A 24,081-nucleotide genomic window follows, 5' to 3' on the forward strand; every position below is an offset into this window, starting at 1 on the left:
TGTCGTCAAGTGAAAACTATGCTGCCACTAATTCACAAATTAATCTACTGCTGTGCTTTTCATGTCATGCTGTAAATACAATTCTGCAGTGACAGCGTGCTCTCTTATATAATGGTGAGACATTGCATTAATTATAGGTACCACAAATAGCTTTGTACATTGCATCCATTCCATCTTTAAAAATCCACCTCATTAAGCAGGTTTGCACCCATTCTATAGGTCCAGCAAAGAGAACAATTGCATTGCATAGCATGTTATATGGCAGTATCAAGCTTAATTATTAGCTCCCTTGACACCAACATTGATCAACATATCTGTTCATGCAGCAAATAAGCAGTTGGACAAGGCGGCAAATTTTTAATTGTTTATAGGCAAAGATGAGAATTTTCACATATAAAAATGTGCTATTCAAATGAGTCCAGTCAGTGTGAATCAAAGAAAGGCCATGGAACATGGTTAGTGCACTTAAACCATAACAGATATAACTGTAAGGAAGAAATACATCAATCTTTCATTGAACACCAACAAACAATTCCTAGGTGTTAAATAAAAACCCACTATGGGGCGATTTTACGAAGCTTTATTCATGTTCCTACAGTTACAGCTTGGCAAAAAAAAAAACTTTCATATTTAATAATGTTCCTTCCACCAATCTGAGTACGGAAATGAACGGACACAAGATCCAGAGGGGTGTTAGAGCTCAGCACCATCACTCAGCTCTAACATTCACTGCAGAAAATAGTAGTAGTAATGTAGCAGTAATGTGATGCGTGTGTGCAGGGCTGCAGACAGCACACTAGAACACTGGAAGCTATGTCAAGATGGAATGACCAGGTTAGCAACTGGGGTCATAAGGAGTTCTTTAGAAAGTTGCACTTTTCAGGCAATGGCAGAAACAATGATTCTGGAGGGTCTGTTGTCCAGATATAAAGTTGATCTGCAAGTAGGTAACAAACCACCAAGAATCTCTTCCCGTTCACTTCAATTGTAATTTCCAAAACTCAATTGTGGGTCAGCCAAATGTCTAAGGATGCACTGAATGCAGGCTTCAGTTTGGGATTCAGACAGGATTCAGCCTTTTTCTGATTTGGCCGAATCCTTGTGCCAGGCTGAACCATATGCAAATTAGGTGCAGGAAGGGAAATCTTGTAAATTTTTGTCACAAAACAAGGAAGAAAAAAATGTTTTTTACACTTTTTTGAAACATAATTGCCTGACCTGGATGGGAATGGGAGCAATTATAGGCAATTAGTAATCAACCAGGGGAGCTTTGAAACACCTGAGCGAACTTTGACCAAAGTTGCCATCTGGCACAGGACAGTGGTGGTCAGAACACTCCTGTCTGAATATTATATCACTTGTATTGTTATTAAATTAAAATCTCTATGATGCAACCAGAATAGTTGCAGGCAGACCTCCATGCTTGCTTGAGCATTTTTGGATGGAGGGACACATATGCATGTCAGAAAGGGTGTTTTACATTCTAGATTATAAGTGCAGGTAGAAGGTGTTTTGACCAAAGTCTTGCAAGATAGAAATAATTTAAAAAAAGGTATAACCTATTCATAATTAGTAAATCCATTTTAGCAACACCACTCTCATTTACTGAACCATGTACATGGTCTTCAGGCAAACAGTAGGTTTAATGATGTTGCCCCTTTAATAACTGTCATCAACAGCTCAAGCTCCCACACTTGCACACACTGTAAGTTATGCTGTTGTACATGAACAATATTATCTAGCCCTGTCTGTACTTTTGAAGTATAGATGACTGCTGTGCAGAAAAAACACATTTATATAGTCAAGGTGAAGACCCCATTCTTCTTACAACACTGTACTGTTATCTTAACTGCCTACACTTCTTGTAAAGCGTGACAGTGCACAGGTAAATAAGCACAGAGTTTGTTTGTACTGTTTCCAAAAGGTCACTCTTCTGTTCTTTACTATATGTACAGGGCACAATGGGAACAATATCATTTCACAGCATGATTATGATGGCATAAAAAGGAACATGATTCACAGTCTAATAGGATGGAAAAAAAGAAAAAGCTGCAATTACATATACATTGTATCATAAGAGAAGCATATAAGGAAGGATGTCACTGAGAAGAACTTAAAGGAACAGTAACGTCAAAAATAAAAGTGTTTTAAAGTAATGAAAATATAATGCAGTGTTGCCCTGCACTGCACTGCTGTGTTTGCTTAAGAAACACTACTATTGTTTATATAAATAAGCTGCTGTCTAGCAATGGGGGCAGCCATTCAAAGTAGAAAGGGCTCAGGTTACACAGCAGATAGCAAATAAGCTCTGTCTGTCTAATGGTGTTATCTTTTATCCATTAGTTAACCTGTGCCATATAGCCATTTTTCAATTTCCGCCATTGCTCCACAGCAGCTTGTTTATATCAACTATAGTTGTAGTATGTTTCTGAAGCAAACAGATCAGTTTTACCAGTGCAGGACAATAGTAAATTATATTGTCATTACTTTAAAACACTTACATTGTTTGGTGTTACTGTTCCTTTAAAGGAGAAGGAAAGCTCCAAGACAGTTTATTGATAATAGATCAGCCACAATGGTGCAATCAAGAACACTATATTTATTCTGCAGAATGCTTTAACATACCTGAGTAAACAGCTCTAGATGCTGCCTCTGTTAGTTTAGGATAGCAGCTGCCATATTCGCTTGGTGTGACATCACTTCCTGCCTGAGTCTCTCCCTGCTCACTCATAGCTGTGAGCTCAGATTACAGCAGGAATAGGAGGAGGGAGGGGGAGAGGAGCAAACTGAGCATGCTCAAGCCCTGCTCTGGAGGTTTATGCTGAAAACAGGAAGTCTGATACAGAAGCCAATGTGTACACAATAGAAGGAAAGAAATGTGGTGCTTCTTTTGACAGAGGACTCAGAGCAGCATGAATTTGAGGGTTTACTGGTTTGTTTATATAGACCTTTCTGATAAAGTTTACTAAGTTGTAACCTTTCCTTCTCCTTTAAGCCTATCAGATACACATATGCTTATTAGCTGAATGGCTAAGAATTCGCTCAGTGAATTTCTGGCAGGTTTCTCATACGGTTGAATAATACTTCCAAAAGCTGGAAAGTTACTGAGTGTGATGCACATGAACTTCCATAGAAATCAGCCCCTGGAGGGAGCAGAGATGTTTACTTGGGGTGATGGATGTTTGATTAAAGCTGCAGTAAAACTCTATTACTAAGGATGGACGCACACATGTTCTTTCACACAGGTTTTATGTTATTCTGTTTGATATTGATTTTAATCTGCGAAGACCAGACAGAGATTTATTAACCTCTTAGTATTAGAAAGACCTAAAGGAAGCCTATATGGAAGAATAGAAACCTGAAATGTATGGTATTCCTACTATTTATTTGCTGAAGCATTGGAAAAAGCTGAAAAAGGTGAAGGTGGAATTAACCCAACCCAAAAAGTGGCAAACAGTAATAAGTAACCTGACCCTGTCACTCCTTCAGCCATTCCAATGAAGGAAAATATTCCAGCTCATACAGGGATGAGGTTGAGAAAAAGCTAAACATAAAAAGGAGCTAGGAGGTCAGGCAGGCAGAGGGAAATGGATCTGCAGGACAGTGTATCTGCGCTAAGTACAACTTCCACCTGAGTTCAGGTACAGAGAGCAGAGCCGAGATTGTCCCAAAAATGCCTGCTTTCGTGGATTTCAGACCAATGTCTGCTTATCGTACCTGCACTCAGGCAGAAACTGTACTTGTCAGACCGATCAAAATGCAGAGCAAGAGGTATGTTTGTTAATATCTGGGAACATGTTTGCCCAAGCTATTTCTCTACACATAGACACAGATTTTCTCATTATAGAAGTATTTTATCACATGGATAAGTGTGTCCTTCAATCAAAATTACACTGTTACTAACTCTAACTGTATCAAAAAGCAAATTATCTAAAATTGTTGTACATGAAGACCAATCTGGTTTCATTCCCTCCAAATCAACAGCAATTAACATACGCAGACTATATTTTAATCTACAAGCATCACATGAAAATGGGGAAACAGGTGTAGTGGTATCCCTAGATACAGCCAAAGCATTTGATTCTATTGAATGGCCATATCTATGGGAGGTATTGACAAGACTAGGAATTGGCCCAAGCTTTATTAAATGGTACAGTAAACCTACAGCCAGACTTAAAGTTAATGATGTCCTATCCACTCCTTTTAACCTATCTAGAGGAACCAGACAGGGATGCCCTCTTTCCCCCTTACTATTTGCATTGGCAATAGAACCTATGGCCATTGTTATTCGACAACAATAAGGCCTAGTGTATAAAGGATTAGAGGAAAAAAACTCTCTTTATGCAGATGACACCCTTTTATACTTAGCCAACCCAGCGGACTCATTGGGAATCACTTTAGACACAATCTCTACTTTTGGGAAATTTTCTGGCCTGCAAATCAACTGGGATAAATCTCAAATATTTCCACTTACCACTCGTGCACTACAGTCAATAAACCCTACAATCAACCTTAAAACAGTGGATACATTCAAGTACTTAGGAATTTTAATACATAAAGATCCAACCACATTTATTTCCCTTAATCTACAACTTCTTATACAATTTATGAAAATTACATTAATGGTCTACCTTACCTCTAACCCAAATTGGCAGGATTAATATATACAAGATGGTATTTCTTCACTAACTCACCCTGCTATATACTCAAATCATTTCTGCAAACAATAGACCGCACACAAGCCGACTTTGTGTGGGCCCAAAAAACTCCCACAGTAGCTAGAACTACACTTCATGCCCCCGCAAGCCAACTAGGTTTAGCGATGCCTAACTATGAATCATACTACCTAGCAACACAAGCAATACATGCCTCCAATTGGAAAACATTTGATACGGAAAACCCAGCTTCTCTGCTGGAAGCTTTGTACTTCGGTTCCATTGAATCATTACACCATGCTCTTTACAAGCCAAAAAAATCCTTACCAATATTAATTCCATTGTTAGATGCCACTAAGAAATCGTGGGACACGTTGTACAAATCAACCAACAAGGACAATTCTTTTTCACCAGACATGCCCCTGTGGCATAATGCCTAACTAAGCAACTTTGACAAATTTACTAACTAAGCAACTTTGACAAATTTACAGGAGGGGGCTTCTGGGCAAGAGCTGGAGTCAAGCAACTGCAACATATAACACAAGAGGGCAATTTTAAAACTCTAGAGCAGTTCCAACAAACTCCGGCATTGTCAGATCTGTTGGTGTATAGATACCTGCAACTGCAACATCTATACCACACGCAATTTCAAATCAACCCACCCAAAATACAACAAATAACTGTAGAAACTATAATAAGCCCACCAGAGAAACAGAAACTAGTATCCAAAACATACACGCACATTGCATCTCAAAAATATGACCCCAGACCCAGGGTCAAACTTAAGTGCGAAAGTAGTGGAGTTCACTTAGATTCTGATGATTGGGAAGAATTAGAAGACAGCCTCTATCCTCCTCTTATCAGTACAAGAGACAGGCTCATTCAATTTAAAATTATACATCAAACATACCTGACACCAAAAAAACTACAACTTATGGGCCGCCTAGAGCATTCCAGATGTCCCCGCTGCAACTCCCCAGATGCTGATTTCAAACACCTTATATGGTATTGTCCAGTTATACAGCAATTTTGGAAAAACATAATGCAGTTTTTAGCCGAAGAATTTACTCTACCATAAGTACTTAACCCAGCTACCTGCCTACTGGGCGTAACGGATGCTCTGGTACCCAGAATCCACTCAAGATTATTGATGAGAGCGCTTTTGTTCTATGCCAGAAAAACAGTAGCCCTACACTGGATGGGACCAACTCCTCCTACACTTAAAAAATGCATTAATCTTATTAAAAAAAAAAAAGCAAATTATCTGGTTGGGGTAGTGGGAATAACTATTGCTTATATATTTAGTGCATCAAATTGATATTAGAGGAATTACCTACAGCATTTGACAGTAGCACAGATTTATCGCGGAAAACACAATGTCCTGCTTGCCACTGCCCTAAGGTAAAATCAGATGACTTTGGGACAACTATTTGAGTGCAATGCCCCTCATCTACCTATATTGCTGGCTGGGCAAACCCAAATGATACCCAGGTATTGTTACCCAGCAAATATCCTTAAAGGAACAGTTCAGTGTAAAAATGAAAAAAAAAAAAAAGTCTTTAGTGAACAGATGTCAGAACAGAACAGAATCTAACTTCTTGCTTTCAACTCTAAATTAGTCAGTGACTTGAAGGGGGCCACATGGGCAAAACTGTTCAGTGAGTTCGCTTTCGATCCTTAGCATGCAGGCCAGATTCAAAAGCAGCAGTTGTGACATCAGTGGAAACCAAGAGAGCTGCAAAGCATGAAGTTCGGTTCTGCCTGTTCCTATTAGACGTCAAGTCACTCTAGCCTTTATAGATTACATTTTTGGACTTCTCCAGCCATCAGATCGCTCCTCCTGCTCCAGGAACGTTAACTGGCCTTTATTTACATAACTATACACACTTATACAAACATTGTACACTCTTACACAATCATTTTAGTAAAGATCCTTTTTTTTTTTTTCATTTTGTTTTTTCACACTATATACATTTATATACAGTTATATACACACTTTCACACAACTTTTAGAAGTGTACACGCATGTATAACTCACAAAGAGGTTATTCTTTTAACTTTTTAATTTTACAATTTTGTGGTTTTTTACCCCTAAAACTGTTTATTTTGTCAGTGTGACTATTGGATAATCTATTCTGGCCACTAATTACACTGTTGGATCAGATATTTTGCTATTTCATTGATTTACACATTTTTGTGGTTTTATTGTAATTTTATCCCTGCATTATTTTTCTTATGTATCTTTAGTATAGTTTGCGGTTTGGTGCTTTGGTATAGAAAGATGTATTTTACTTTGTTTGATCCGTCAGAATATGTGCTTTCCAAAAATATATGGTTTTATGGGGGTCTTTTTACATTTTGGGGGTCTTACGGCCCATAATGCATAGTCGGGGGTCTGTTTTCAGCAGCTGAGTCGGCGAGCCTGAAGATTCATAAGCACATTTTTGAATTTGGGGTGCGTACATACCACATACTTTGGTAAATCTCTTCAAACTGTTCCATAGACCCTTGGGTAAAACATATTTTACCTATTTTGGATTCATCAGAATGTGTGCTTTCCAAAGATATATGGTTTTCAGGGGTCACCATAATTATTTGTACCTTTTATCACACATAAAACTGGCAGTGTTTATAAATTAGTGTAAGTGTAAGCCATGAAATAATTATGCACAAGGTAGATTCTGGGGTCTTTACATGCCATGTACTTCGATAAACCAATATACATTGGGCATCAAACTGTTCAGAGGACCACAGGCTTTTATATTTGGAGTCATTTGTCTGGATCCCCAATAGCATGTTGGAAATAAGATGCTGCAGGGTGGAAGTTTTGAGTTAATTTTTCAAAATTTCACCAAAATCACCAAATTTAGGAAAGGTTTGTGGCTTGGTGCTTTGGAGTAGAAAGACATGCATACTAAATTTGGATTCGGGGCAATATGTACTTTCAGAAAATATATGGTTTTCCAGATGAACGTACTTTTTCTACCTTTACCCCCCCCCCAAACTATGTAAACGTGTTGATTTTGCAGTACCTGACATGACAGAGCATATGGGGGGGTCTTCATTTGGGGCTCCTATATGCCACATGTTTAGGTATACCTAGCCCGACTTTCTTTTATAGACCCACGTCGCCACGCCAATGATGTCACAAAAGGGGCAGGGTGAGCAGTCAGAAGATCTCAACCCGCACCCATACGCGACCCAGAAAGGGGGTGTGAGGCAGGACCAAAACCAGCCTGACCCAGCCCGCACATCACTAGTGGACAGCCTAGTGCTGGCCATTGCAAATTTCTTTAATTTTTTGGGGGGGGGGACTATTGTTGGCCCCAACCAGAGTGTGGACTGCAACTCTGGTGGGGTAAAAAAAAAAAATTGTGTATCCAGTGCCCTTTAAATTATTTTTTAATAAACTAAGAGTATGATCCAAACTACGGTAAGATCATTTAACTGAAAAAATCCATGGTCACAGTTACGAAAGCCTATTAAGTATACAGAGAAAAAGGTTGTGGGGAAGACAGAAAAATAAAAATTTGTATTGATCTGCAAAAAAGTAGTTTGTAAAGAATCTAGGTTAAGAGCAAATGGAGTGCAGTACATGTTGATAAGATTATATGACGGAAAAATAGATCGATATAACTGATAAGAATGAATTTCGCTTGCAGAGATGAATGAAACGCACAGATATGGCTATAATGACAACATTAAACAAACGACTCACTGAATTTTATTAACAACGGCTTGTTAGTGGTAAATACAGGGTTTTTTTTTAAATGCAAGGCCCACACCACTTCTATTATACAAAAAGTCAATAAATCATATAAGAGTGTTCCTTTACTTCTATCCACATGAAAACAGCACACAGAAATAAACATAAATAATGCAGGTGTGCTACATTCCTTCACTGTATAGCAGTTACGATGCTAATGCAAGATTTTTACTGGTAAGTTCTCAGCTAAGCAAGCATTCTGCTATGGCTATGCTATTCTTTTCATTCTAACATCAGTGGTGGAACAGACTTCCACTGAAGCACAAGAACACTATTCAATTTTAATGACTAAAGCAGCCAACAGTTTAATACAGGTCTGGGATCAGTTATGAAGAAACTCGTTATCCAGAAAGCTCTGAATTACAGGAAGGCCATCACCCATAGACTCCATTTTAATCAAATAATTCAGCTATTTGCTTTTTCTGTATTAAAGTGGACCTGTCACCCAGACACAAAAAGCTGTATAATGAAAGTCCTTTTCAAATTAAACATGAAATCCAATTTCTATTTTTTATTAAAGCATTCATAGCTGTTGTAAGCTCATTTAAACATCTCAGCTGTCAATCAAATATTGTCTGCCCCGCCTCTATGCCCTGGGCATAGAGGCGGGGCAGACAATTACTTTGACTTTCCATTCATCCCTTCCTAGAAATCACTGCTCGCCCCACATCCACCTGTTCTCATCATTGTTTAATTATGTAGCCAGGGCATGGGGATGGACATCAGGTCCCCCATTCTTGGACACAAACAAGATTCTGAGATGATGCAAGGCTTTTTTTAATAACAGTGTCCACAAAATGGCTCCTGCCTGCTTGCTATAATTATGAATTCCCAGACTGAAGGAAACAAGATTCAAATAATTTATATTGTGTAATTAAAGTTCATTTTGCTTGACTAATGTGATAAAAAATGTTTGTGTGACAGTACCCCTTTAAAGGAAAAGTTCAGTGTGAATATAAAAACTGGGTAAATAGATAGGCTGTGCAAAATAAAAAATGTTTCTAATATAGTTAGCCAAAAATGTATTGTATAAAGGCTGGAGTGACTGGATGTCTAACATAATAGCCAGAACACTACTTCCTGCTTTTCAGCTCTATAACTCTGAGTTAGTCAGTGACTTGAAAAGGGGCCACATGGTACATATCTGTTCAGTGAGTTTGAAATTGATCCTCAGTTTGCAGCTGAGATTCAAAAGCAACTGAACCCATGTGGCCCCCCTCAAGACACTGATTTGTTACTGCCTAGCAACCAGGGTAACCAGTCAGTGTAAACCAAGAGTGCTGAAAAGCAGGAAGTAGTGTTCTGGCTATTATGTTAGACATCCAGTTGCTTTATACATTACATTTTTGCCTAACTAACTATATTAGAAACATTTTTTATTTTGCGCATCCTATTTACCCAGTTTTTATTTTTATACTGAACAATTCCTTTAACAAAACGGTACCTCGTATTTAATCCCAAATAAGATATAATTAATCCTAAATGAAGGCAAAACAATTCTAATCAATGTAATTAACGTTTTAGTAGACTTTAAGGTATGGCAATCAAAACTACAGAAAGAGCTGAAAAAAACAGGTCTCCAGCATTCTGGATAACAGGTCCTGCACCTGTAATACATTTATTATATATACACTGTTGATCTGGAAGAGATTTGCACTAAGGATGCATCAGCTCCAGGATTCAGTTGAGAATTCTGTAAAACACCAATATACTTTTAGGCACATTACACAAGTGCCATCCATATCAAAACAGACCCATTTTTATGGTACAGTATAAAACAAATGAGCACAAAGACAGCATGCAACTAAAATTTGGGTAAATCACAAATTTTATAAAGCACTCATTAGTGATCCAGATCCAGTATTTTTTGCATCCTCATTTTGTGCTACGTGATTGCCGTCTGCACTTACCATCTCAGGGCAATCTTAATTGGTGTGGTCAAGCAAGAAGTAAAAAGGTCAGCAGGAAGATCAGGGTTCATAGGCAGAAGTTCAGCTGCATCACAAGCTGCCAACTGGATGCAATTCTTCATTGACGGTGGCAAAGGCATCTGCGCTAATGGATGGCTGGGGTTAATAGCAGCAACCTGCACAGCAAAAACAAGAGGTACATATTAATGAAAATCAAAGAAGTTGTCACAGTCTCTAGCTGTAACACACAGACATCACTGGTCAAAGACACTTGAGGGTCGTTACATTGAATATGGGTTTGCTTTATGTTAATCCACCATCCAAGTGCAATAAGCACAATAAATACCAAGACTAGCTATTTTGGCAGCCATGCCAATTGCAAGACCAATTTTGGCTGATTCAGTTGTTTGATTTCCAGCCCAAACTGTACCCAGTAGAAGAGTATTTAATCCATGGCCCAATAAAGCTGTTGCCCAATGTATATTCAAAATGTTTGACCAGTGTCACTGAGCCTCCATCAAATATCTACTGTGAAGCCACAGTTTTGGCCCAGCACATGGACAAAAATCTTCCTATGCAGAACGCAAATTGTGCATAGTCAACTTTGCAAACTGTCAGTTTTGTGTATGCAGAATGACTTATAAAGCACATCATAACAGAGTTTGAGAAAGACTGGTTCAGAGAGAAGCCTAAAGCCAAGGAGACCATACCTGCAGGCGACAACTTCAGGAAAGGTTTGTATGGCCAAGTTTATAGCATTATGGATAATGGTGTGGGATTAGAATGGGGTCACGGGGGATGAATCAAAAGACAGACAGTATATCTGTTAAGGGGATCAAACAAAACCTTCTAAAAGAAACTATAGATCTAACTCTCCAATAAATAATATAATTATCAGACCAAAATTAGTAATTTCTGTTGTCAGAATGCAAATGCACAGATCTTGTCAGGCAAAATGGGAGAATTGGAGTTCATTGCAAGTACAGAAATTTCAATATCTTTTGTTGTTCAGAAAAACACTAATACAGAAAGTATTGAGAATACATGCAAATACAATTATACAAATTCCCATTGGTACTGAAACCTGGTAGGATGAAACATGTGACTGGGCTATATATATATATACACACTCCTATCCTAAGCAGCCTAAGGATAGCAGGAGCCCCCAACCTTTTCTATCTGTGAGACACATTCCAATGCAAAAAGTTTTGGGGAGCCACACAGCAATCAGAAAAGAGCCTGTTAATTGTCAAAAAAAAAGTGTTGTGATTGGCTATTTGATAGCCCCTATGGACTTTCAGTCTGCAGCAGGCTGTGTTTGGAAATAAATGTTTGTCCTTAGGTCTCCAAAATTTATCTATAAGACAGGAATTTAAAAATGAGCACTTGCTTTGAGGCCAATGAGAGTAACAATAAAGGGCTTGGTGAATTTAAATACAAGCACTGAAAATAATAAAATGAGATTAGTGTAAGAATGTAGCAGAGGGGACACCCTAAAATGTGGCATTTTTAATGCCTTAACCTTATTGTATTGTATTTATTTTATATCGCCACAATGTACAAAGTGCTTTACAATGTTATCTTGCAACTTCAAACATGTAAAAGTATAAAGTATAAAGACTAAAGTATAGTCTTAGAAATAAAATACAAAAATAGTTTTTTATTTGTATTTTTATTTTGTATTAAAAAAAACATACGGCAGGAAAAAGTTTTGATGAAAAATATCTATTACAATCTGTATATAAGCTAGGTCAAATATAGGAACACAATTAAATGTGAGGCATCTATATATTGCCTATAGCACAATATGCCACTAGACACAAACACCTGGCAGGATATTTGAGCAGCTAGACAAATCTATTTCTCTCAGCCAGTGAAACCTATCATTTTAGAACATTTCAACCAGCCTGTAGTGTTTTCGGTGTAGCAATAAAGCATTAAGTGAGGATGCCGAGTAGGGGGGATGCATCAAGCAATAAAAAGAAGAGTTAAGAACAGAGGGTAACAAGGTGACAACAACCCATAATAATGGGAGAACAAAGAAAAATAAGTAAATTATAAATATAATATCATATCTGAGACAGAAATGCTCATAAAGCTGAAAAGAAGTGAGAGCACTGAGATGACGTTGATCTATGTGAAACAAATGGCAGAAATTCTAGTCCAAACTGCATCTACAGACGTCACCAATTTTTGCCCTTGTCATAGTTTAAAGGGGTTGTTCACCTTCAAACAACTAGTTGTTTACTTATAAATCAACAGAAATAACAACACTTTCCAATTTCTTTTTATTTTCTATATGTCACAGTTTTTCTAATATTGAAGAGTAAAGTGTCTTTTTTTCACCTTCTAAAGCAGCTCTGGGAGGGGGGTCGTCGCTCTGTAAACTGTTCTAAATTGATACATTTAGTTGATACATTTCTTATTTTTGTCACTGCTGAACAGAATCTCTGGTTTTCATAACAGGCAGCTTTTAGACTTCATACAATAGTTGTTAATACTCCAGAGATGCTGCTGAGAAATGTATCAAATAAAAGTTGCAAATTTATAACAGTTTAGAGTCCACACCAGAATTACTGAGCTGCCAGACTCAAACACCACAGAAAGGAAGATTCAAGTTTAAAACTAGATTTGGGAAAAACAGTAAAAAATAAATAATGGAAGGTAATTGAAAAAAGTATTTATTTCTGGGGAACAATCTGAAAACAACGGAACTGAAAAAAGTGTTTGGAAGGTGAACAACCCCTTTAATGCCTCCACCCACTGCACCAAGAATTTGTGTTCTGCTATATTTACTAACCTTATTAATATCACATTCTAAAATTAGATGTTTGTTTTGAAAGTAAGAGTACACTTATTTGGATGCTTTGGTTGCCAATTACAGGCAATTGCTGTGCGGAATGCTGTTCGGGAAATGCTGCTCTTAGCAGCTGAGAAATAAATGAGCTGTCCTTTAAAGACTCAGAGCTCATAATTAGAAAGAGCCTAGTAAAACAATTGCTACTCAGTGCATATTTATGTAAACATTCCAATCAGATACCCAAAGAGAAGGATGCTGAAGGGCAGAAAACAAGTTGATGAACAGAACAGAAGGTTGCATGAAAAAAGTTCAAATCCTTAGGAATTGGAAATGCCCCATCTAAGTAGCAAGATGAAGAGAAGATATATGTAGCGTAACAGTTTCCTACAATTGATTTCATAATGATTTATATTATAGACATCTGCTTTGATATATTATCAAATTCTAGGTTCAGATGAAAGCATCACATTTTGGGAGAGCTATTGATCAATGTTCAAGGTACAATGTCTTTGTTCTATGAATATTGCTGGGTAAACAGTAAACACAGGTATGGTTACCTAGAAAATATCCTTGAATAAGCAAACAGACAGCAGAAACTATACAGACAACTTATTTGAGTAACAAATAAGGCTTGTTACAAACGTTTGTATTTTTTTAACAATTTGCACACATTATTGGATGGGTCCACTTTGCATCAGGGGCTTCACCTTAACTCCTGAAAGAGTGCCAGGACATTTGGATAATCCCTTGGTTATCGGGAACCTGAAGGTTGCCAGAGGTTGCGGGGCGTCCCAAATTGTGTTGATTTGATGCAGAACTGGCTATTCTTGTACCTACAATCCTACGAAGATAAGTCAATCTATTTGGTTCTAACCAAATATTCTTTTGATCGGAAATACAAAGCAATTGCATATTTAGGCATGAAATGGTCAATCAACCCTAAAATTTCTTTCCAAAATAATTTCATTCCACTACTACAAAACATCAAGGCTGATATGACTATGAAGATTTTCATTCATCCAGGTCATGGTATATCTAGTATAGGTAAATTTAAAACAACTGGACTTGAGTAATCAATGAAGACGTTTCACTACTCATCCAAGCAGCTTCTTCAGTTCAACTGACTGGTGTGGGAAGTTCTCGCCATAGAAACTCTTCCACTAATCCAATCACAATGGCACATTGTAACTCTTCAAAGAGGTGACATTTTAAGAAATTCACAGAGTTGTTGATTCTGTGTAGTTACTGTGATAGGATTATCCAATGTGTCATGCAACTCCTAGAAAGAGGTGTTAGGGCTAGTCCACACGGGGAGATAGCGACGCGTTTGCGGTCAAAACTGTCGCCTGCGCCGGTCGCGGCGACTGTCGCGGCGCTTTGTCGCCGCGACCGCAAACGCGTCGCTATCTCCCCGTGTGGAATAGCCCTTACTTGTGAGAGTTGCATGAATGGATGGGTGAAGTGTTCTGAAACTGCCGGGGTACAGATGTTAGAACAGCATTGTATGTAGCAGACAGGTGGTGTCTAAGGCCCCCACCTCTGTTCAGGGATGGTTTCTCATGAATCGCCTCTTTCACGCCTAATTCAAACCAGCGGTCATGTTTATCCAATATTTGGACCTTGCTATCTTCAAAGGAGCGTCCCTTGTCTTTTAGGTGTAGAAAGACAGCTGAGTCTTGCCCTGTAGAGTTCGCCCTCCTATGCTGAGCCATTCGCTTGGTGAGCAGTTGTTTTGCCTCCCCAATGTATAGATCTGTGCACTCCTCGCTACACTGGACTCCGTATATCACATTGCTTTGTTTTTCTTTAGGGGTTGGATCCTTTGGGTGTACCAGTTTTTGTCTCAGTGTGTTGCTAGGTTTGAAAAACACAGGGACGTGGTGTTTGTTAAAAATCCTCCTGAGTTTCTCAGACACTCCAGATACATATGGGATGACTATGTTTCGCCTATTATGTGTCTCCGGGCGGTTATTTCTATTGGTGTTCCTGTTGGGTTTGGTTGCTGCTGTTTTGACAAAGGCCCAGTCTGGGTAGCCACATGCTTTCAAAGCTCCTCTAAGATGTTTTTGCTCTTTGTCTTTGGACTCTGTATCAGTTGCCACACATTCTGCCCTGTGGTGCAGAGTTCTAATGACACCCAGTTTGTGTTCCAGTGGTGTCATTAGAACTCTGCACCACAGGGCATATAACAGTAACTACACAGAATCAACACCTCTGTGAATTTCTTCAGATGTCACCTCTTTGAAGAGTTACAATGTGCCATTGTGATTGGATTAGTGGAAGAGTTTATATGCCGAGAATTTCCCACACCAGTCTCAGTTGAACTGAAGAAGCTGCTCGGATGAGTAGTGAAACGTCTTCATTGATTACTCAGCAAGTCCATATCGTGGTTTGATTGGTATAATTCAGACACTGAAAATGTTATTTCTCCCCAAACTACTATATCTCATGTGAGTTGTACCTATTGATTTACCTACATCTTATCTAAAATAACTACAATAAATCTTTACAAACTTTATATGGCATTATAAATTTAGACTGTCACAATATCTCCAACTAATATTACCCTTTATCAAAGCAACAACTTAACTGGAACTTCTGGAACTTAACCTGCACAGTCGATCAGCGAAAGGAGAGCACTTCAGATGCAGATTTACTGCTTAAACTTCTTTATTTATTTAACTGCCAGACACAACATGTTTCAGGCCATCACAGCCCTTTCTCAAGTGTAAAAAAACAGACACACAGTGAAAACTTTTTTAAGCACACCCCTCCCACCCAGGTGATTCTCATCATCCAATCACGGATGCTAAAAAGTTAAATAGATACAAAAAAATTTTTTTTAACTTTTTAAACTTCTGGAACTTAACCTCCCCTATGGAACCAAGCGCTAGGTCTAGAGTTTAGCCTTTTGATCAGCAGCTCTCCAGTTAGATTTTTCAGCAGCTGTTTGGTTGCCAGGTTATTTACCTTAGCAACCAGTGAGTTGAACAAGATGGAATTATGAATAGGTGAGGGCCTGCATAGAAAGATAAGTAACAATGGCAACAAATTTATAGCCTCACAGAGCAAGGGCTTTTGGCTGCCGGAGTCAGTGACCCCCAAATACGAAACAGTCACAGAAGGAAAGCAAATAATTCAATAACAATAGGAAATAAATAATCAACTGTAAAGTTATTAGGAATAGGCCATTCTATAACATACTAAAAGTTAACTTTAAGGTGAACCGCCCCTTTAATCCTTTGTAAATTTCAGCATAGCTCACCATTTCCATCACCTCTTATGTCTCTCTACGTACTGTACTTAAAACAGAAACACCTTCTCTACAACTACCATCTTAAATCTTAAGTTCTTAGGTTCTATAAATACCTTCAATTCTACCATTAAATGGATTGACCTAATCAACAGACCACTGACCAATTGGGAAAAATACAAAATTCAAATTCAAAATCCCTAGCAAAAAAAAAAAGAAGGGTATGTCTATGCCTTACAAATGTCTACTGGTTCCCAAAACCTGTTAAATACAAATTTATGGAAATTTGGGAATTACAGCAAACACGTCTAAACAGTGGATCTCAGCTTTCAATTAACGTCTCTTATACCATAATGTGTGAGCCACCTGCATATTGCTAGAAAGCTCATGTATAAATGGAATCTCACACCAAATAGATAGAACCGCATCTTTAATATACCAAATACCTGTCGAAGCACTGGGAACTACCTGCTTTCTCTTTAATGGGGATAATGCATTCCACCTAATTAATACAATATAAACATGCACAATTGTACCTTCTATACCATATCCTGTTTGTAACTAGAATATCTATAGTCAGAAGTGGAGTTCTCTAGACATCCCTCTATACAAGCTATAAAATAGTAACTTAACCAGACTGCAAGATTTAAATGTATGACAACCTGCTATAATGGGACCATGCCCTTTGACATGATAAATACTCATGTAACATCTGTTCACTGCAGAGTATTTCTCATATAAACTTAATATAAATTCTTTCTATTTTCTTTCTCCCTTTATTTTCCTCCTTCAATAAACAGCCCTATAGCGTCAGTTTATACAGCAAAACTCACTTTCTGCTTGATGAATTGCGATGACCCCTTAGCTTAGCTTCTCAACATCTGTTCAAAACACAATGTGCATGTCGCAGACACAAAATCCAACATGGGAAACTCCTGTGACAACTTTGAAAGCCTGGATCATAACTACTAGAGAGATGCCGAACCTTTAGGCTGGTGAATAAAAATCATCAAAGCAAAAGCGACTTTTCACACCTTCCATTAGTTGGATGTCAATTAAAACTTGATTTTTTTTTCATCCATCTAAAACAATTAGGTCTGACGCTTGCGCACTTAACGATATGCACAATTAAGTAAAAAGATAACGCAGCTTAAATAGTAAAGGGGCAAGCACATCATAATTACGCATCCTGCATTTCAAAGAGCATATTGAATCTCACAACTCAGGCTTGTCGATAAATAAACAGTGTGACGGTATTACAGTTGGCATTAAAAGGAATCCATATGTTTTCCCTGCCACAACACTCCTAAAATCATTCAAGCTCTTAACACAAGTGCAGGTCATTTACCTATGTGCTCCACAAGGATAGGGTCCCTCTCATAGTAAGTCAATTAGTGCTCCCAGACTCAGATATCAATAAAATTGGAGACAGCATGTTCCCCAAGGATGTAAAATCTTTGATAAGCCGGGATCATTATACAATACAGGCAAAATACCACTTGATGATACTTTTCATTCTATAAAATGGTTTACTATAGGCAGTAACAAAAACAGGCAGCTCTTTTTTATTGGCATTATCGCTTTCAATGAGGCCCTTACTCACAAGCAATACAGACCTGTCGCAAAGCTTTATAAAAGATCCATTGAATAGCCATGGTCAACCGGCTACATTTTCCATGCTTATATACTTCAAATAGAAAATGAATACAAGCTGTGAAATTTATGTAATGCACAGTCAATAGGTAAATTACCTAAATGAATTGCACCAGACCCATACAAAATACATGTGAATCACTTTTCCCCTACCCTGCTCATTCAGCACTTACTAGACCTATGCTACCATACATTATGTCTAATGAAAAATATTCTAGCTAAGTATAAGCTTCAACTAACACAGTACGAAGCTATTGTACTGTGACTTAATTCCCCATGGCCTCATTGTCCACCATAACATCCTACACCAATAATAAAAGCAAAAAGCTGTGCTTGATAATTTCTTTTGTTCTTTAGACGCTGAAGGGAATATTCAGGGTTGCCAAGACAGCCTGAATAGATAAATAATTTGTTTGCATATAACAGATAAAGGTTCTGCTGGTAACTGATAGATTGCTTTCTCACCTCAAGCTCCTGCTCCCTCTGTAGTGCAAATTGCTTGAAGGACTTGACAATGAGGCCTGCGTTTGAGCAGTCATACACAAAGATAGACGGACTTCCCATCCAGGTCTGCAGGTCATATATAGAAAGGGGAATATACTGTGTGTAATTCTGAAAGAAAGAACTGGATTTAGAGACTGTAGAAAAGCAAGTAAATGTACTGTATATCAGTTAATTGTAGGCTTATTTACAAGGTAATACACTTTTTTTAAACTTTATTTTTCCAGCAGTTACACATTTTGTCAGGGAAGACAGAAGCAACAATATTGAGTTTTGTAATATGTTTTTACATTGATTACTAATTAATTTCAAACTTCAATGTTTTAGCTGCAGATCAAATCATAATAGTAGACTTGTTTTTTATTACCTATGCTAAAACCTGCAGCATTTTCCTCTGCAAAATTGCTATGACACCCTTTGCTTTCAAAAATAACAGTCAAAAGACTAATCCGTGTCCTTATCCTATCTCGTGCAATCTCCTACTAACTTGGTCTCCCCGACATCTCTCCCCTGCAATGAATCTTAAACTCTGTTGCTAGAATCCACCTGCTCTTTCCTAAGAGGGAACATGTACAACCCCAATTAAATCCTTAGCATGGGTGCCTGTTAAGCAAATCATAGCATATTAAATCCTTCTGCCTAATTACATTTCTTCACGCCTATCTCCTCCGCTCCTCTCAGAGCCACAGTCATTTCACACCATCCAAATCTACTGCCACCTCTTGTCTTAAAGGGATGGTTCACCTTTATGTTAACTTGTAGCATGTTATAAAATGGCCAACCTAAGCAACTTTTTAATTGGTCTTTGTTAATTATTTTTAATATTTTTTCATTATTTGCTTTCTTCTTCAGACTTTTCTAGCTTTCAAATCGGATTCACTGACTCCATCTAAAAAACAAATGCTCTATAAAGCTTCACATTTTTTGTTATTGCTACTCCTCTTTCAGTTCCGGTCCTCTCCTATTCATATTCTAGTCTCTTATTCAAATCAAAGCATGGTTGCTTGGGTAATTTGGACATTAGCAACCGGACTGCTGAAACTGCAGACCGGAGAGCTACTAAATAAAAAGCTAAATAACTCGAAAACCACAAATAAACAATTAAAACAATTGCAGAATATCACTCTCTACATCATACTTAAAGTTAATTCAAAGGTGAACAACCCCTTTAAAGGAATTGTTCAGTGTAAAAATAAAAACTGGGTAAATAGATAGGCTGTACAAAATAAAAAATGTTTCTAATATAGTTAGTTAGCTATAATGTATAATGTAATGTATAAAGGCTGGAGTGATTTGATGTATAACATGTCAATCAGAACACTACTTCCTGCTTTTCAGCTCACTTGATTTACACTGACTGGTTACCCTGGCTACCAGGCAGTAACTAACCAGATACTTGAGGGGGGGCCACATGGGTCATATCTGTTGCTTTTGAATCTGAGGTGAATGCTGAGGATCAATTGCAAACTCACTGAACTCACTGAACAATAACTGTTTTATTAAAAAATCTGTTCACTCCAGCCTTTATATATTACATTTGTGGCTAACTAACTATATTAGAAACATTTTTTTATTTTGCACAGCCTATCTATTTACACAGTTTTTATTTTCACACTGAACTATTCCTTTAAACCTTTCGATCTTGATGCTCATTAGCTCTGGAATTCCATCCCTGTATTGCTCCGTGCTCTCTCAATCTCCCAAAAAAACAAAAAAAACAAAAAACAAAACAAAACTCAGATTCTACCTTTTGGAACACTAGAACATTAGTCTAATCCTGGCACTTAAGGGACAATGCCTTAACCTTGTGCACTTTTCTCTTCCAATTTGTGCCTGTATGTTATCCACCCATTTAGAATGCAAACTCTACTGGTCAGGGACCTCCTTCCTACTGTCTCTTACCAAATGGCACTTAAATTCTGTGTATTTGTATATATTTATTGTATTTATTATGTTACTTGACCGTCCTGTATGTACTTTGTAAGATTGTACAGTGTTTTACAATTACATTCATGCACATATGGCAAAAACACTCCTTAGCATAAGGGATCTGGCAATGTAAAAGCTAAAATTATCAACATTTTTGAACTACAATAATGTTGAATGAATCAGGCCTCAGTTTAGGTAACTGGGTTTGCGCATAAAGTAAGTCACTGTAGTCAATACTGAGTCAATTAATTTGCTTGTGCATGTGCACTATACAACACAGCTGCCCACACCAGGAATATCCTCAAGTGTGGGCAAGCCTGCCACTGGCTTTTTTTTTTTTTTTTAAATCCTATTGTTTCCCCCAACTAGAGTGTGGGCTCTAGTAGCCCACACCTCTAGTGGGGAAAACAAATTGAGAGGTGCCCTTTAAAGGAACAGTAACGTCAGAAAATAAAAGTGTTTTAAAGTAATGAAAATATAATGCAGTGTTGCCCTGCAATGGTAAAACTGCTGTGTTTGCTTAAGAAACACTACTATTGTTTATATAAATAAGCTGCTGTGTAGCAATGGGGGCAGCCATTCAAAGGAGAAAAGGCTCAGGTTACCCAGCAGATAGCAAATAAGCTCTGTCTGTCTAATGGTGTGATCTGTTATCCATTCGTTAACCTGTGCCATTTAGCCGTTTTTCAATTTCCGCCATTGCTCCACAGCAGCTTGTTTATATGATCTATAGTAGAGTTTCTGAAGCAAACACATCAGTTTTACCAGTGCAGGGCAACACTACATGATATTTTCATTACTTTAAAACACTTAAATTTTTTGGTGTTACTGTTCCTTTAAGCGACTTGGGTCAGTGGGAGTTTTTCTGCATAACTAATGGGTATTAAAAACTCTGTTTATTACATATTACTATCTCCATGACATCTGTGGGTTCCTGAACAGCAACAAGAGAAGCCTGTATAAGTCACTCTCTGATAGCAATCTCCTCTGAGCAGAACAACTGATCAAACAAATAAAATCCTGAATATAGTGAATAAAGGAACCCCTATTGTAAAATATAAGGATATTATAAGTCACCAAGGAGTTCCATGACCATATAAAAGCAGGAGGCCAAAGTTACATCTAATATCCTCATATTTTCCAACAAGGGGTACTTTATTTATTATAATGCACAAGTTTTAGCAAGTCATGTGACAAATATTACATCACTACTCACTACCGTTTATAACTGATGACATCACTAGTCACCGTTTATAAGGATATCATTTACAAAATATTTATGGCTTTTGTGTATTACATGAAGCTTAGGCAATCATTCTGCTAAAGGCAAGCTGTAGTGAGTCAGCAATATCTGGCTGAGCATCAAGGACAGAGTTGGGCAAGGACAGAATCAATGCAGTGGCACTTTCTTTACCCAGGAGATTTTCAAACCTATAGCTTGAGGAGGGAATTCATAAAAGAGAAAAGACAGAATCCACGAACAGGCATAGTTAAAGAAAAAACAATTGGATACTTTAGGACACATCAGAGTCAAATTAACATGTTGGCACAGTCCTCACCCAAAAGATTTCCAAATCTGCCCAAACAGATATCTGGCTAGCAGGCTCTTTGAAGGCCCCCTAAATTATAGTAGACAAACTTCAGCTTGCCTTCAGCAACTGCCTTAACAGTGATATCTGTAGACCTGTGGTATGACCTGATCTTTGGCGCCTGAACCATTGAATGGAACAGCCTGATTGACTTAGTGTGCAGGTGGCCAAAACATTAGAATCGCAGCAAGTAAATTACATTACTTGCTACAATTCAGCTTAATCAAGGGAAAATGCCTCCTTCACATTTTCCCAATGATTAAGTTGAATAAATGTGAGTTTAAGAGATTTAAGGGTAGAATTGAAGTGAATGCAAATAATAGATATTGAACAATGGCAATATCCCCAAAACAGGTGAAATGAGAGCACAAAAGAATAGGTGAAGAGCAAAAGAAAGTACAAGTTATTTAGGTGAAAATGTGTAATAGGGAAATGTAGTGTTTAAATGCTATACAGAAATGAAGCAGCAATCAGAGGAAGGTCATATAGACTAGGATTTACACACTTCTGAAATGCAAACACTACAACACTTTCAGATACATTTCTGCTTATATCATGCTGAGAAAGGGGTATTGGCGTGGGTTATGTGGCAGAAGAAGAGGTTTTCCTGTTGGGAATAATGCATGCAATATCCCCAGACCATTGGTACTGCACAATGGTGTACCTGAAAATGTAATATCATAATTCAGCAAACAAATGGTTAATTGTAATGCTCATTCAAGCATAGTGTAAAAAGTCCAAACCTTTGAAGAAGAGTACAAATTAAAAGCAGGAATCATTAACGAAACAACGTAACGTTACTCAGCGCCCCGGGCTCCAGTTTGAAGGGAAACTCTGGGCCAAGTAAATTCTCTGCACTCCAGGACAGGAATTCTCCATTATTAATGGTCCGACAGATGGTGTATCAACAGCCTGCAATCAGTTAGCATATCTCTGCCACTTACCCAAGTCATCATGGGTTTTAATTCATAATCCAAAGACCTGCTAATTTACATTCATAGCATGCAGTTACACTAGAGTATATTGTGTGTATCATTAAATATTGCAGCTAAAGATCAGAGAAGATGAGGAGGATAGAAGCTACGCAGCCTATGTAAATGCTGTACCAGTTCTTCAATAAAACATCAATAGCATTACTTATAGAGCATCAAATGGACAACCGCCCACATCTCTGAAAGGGAGAGAAACAAAAAATAAACAGGACTCACGGAAAAATAAAAATGATTGGTAGCTGTGATAACACTAAGTCTGGAATTTAGCTGCAAACAAGATCTCCAAAGACAATCTTGTGCTCCAAAGACAATCATTTTAAGGGCCTCCATCATCCATGCCTTGGAATCCATGATTTGGTTTTCATATATACAGAAACAGAAAGTCTGTTCTGGGTCTACTGCCCCTGTCACTAAAGCCCTGAGAACAAATAGTTGCTTCTAATGATCTCTTGCCACTATAAATCAATATATGCTGTGTTAAGTTACAGAAGATAAAATATTCCTCATTACAATCATTGTGCTCACTATGAAATTATTGAAGGATCACTAAAGCTTAAACAGTAGGGCAGAATAGGTTGCACATTGTGTTTTGGGGTTCTGTACCAGCTCAGGGCAACAAATGCCTTTTAGGAGTAAAGATCAGTGCCTCTGAAGATTCTCCTAGTAGATACCCATTGTCCTAGTTGATACTCATTGCACTGAGCATGTTCGGTGACACTGACGTTCCTAAAAAAAAATCAAAGATAGCTCCTGTGACAACTTTGAAGACCTGCATCATTACTGATGAACCTTTAGTCTGCATGCAGTAAGTTCAAATAAAATATGGCATTTTTATAAATATTGATTTTAGTTCTCCTTTAAGCTGCTGGTATATAACACGAACCGGGAGCTCACTCCCAGGGCTCTCAACCAGAGTGTGGGATCTATTAGTGCCCATTTTGGCTCACATGCATGTGCATAAGTGTTTGCCCCAGCTCACTAATTATGTAAGTGTGTGTGACGTACAAAAAACTAAATCAATAGTGCAGGTAAC

The 24,081-nt window shown here is 37.9% G+C and overlaps 1 protein-coding gene across 4 annotated transcripts in view; it reads right to left on the minus strand.

Moving 5' to 3' along the window:
* The window catches only part of LOC108700989 (regulatory-associated protein of mTOR), a 213,262-nt gene that overhangs the window by 68,986 nt on the left and 120,195 nt on the right, over positions 1–24,081 (minus strand). For all 4 annotated transcript variants that reach the window (XM_018235081.2, XM_018235080.2, XM_018235083.2 and 1 more), the window contains exons 5-6: positions 18,503–18,649; positions 10,332–10,507 (exon numbers count right to left, since the gene is read on the minus strand). In XM_018235081.2, coding sequence (XP_018090570.1) covers positions 10,332–10,507; positions 18,503–18,649 — 323 coding nt within the window. The remainder of the gene's footprint in view (positions 1–10,331; positions 10,508–18,502; positions 18,650–24,081) is intronic.

The sequence above is a fragment of the Xenopus laevis genome, chromosome 9_10L, assembly GCF_017654675.1.
Source record: "Xenopus laevis strain J_2021 chromosome 9_10L, Xenopus_laevis_v10.1, whole genome shotgun sequence".
In the NCBI taxonomy this organism is placed as follows: domain Eukaryota; kingdom Metazoa; phylum Chordata; class Amphibia; order Anura; family Pipidae; genus Xenopus; species Xenopus laevis.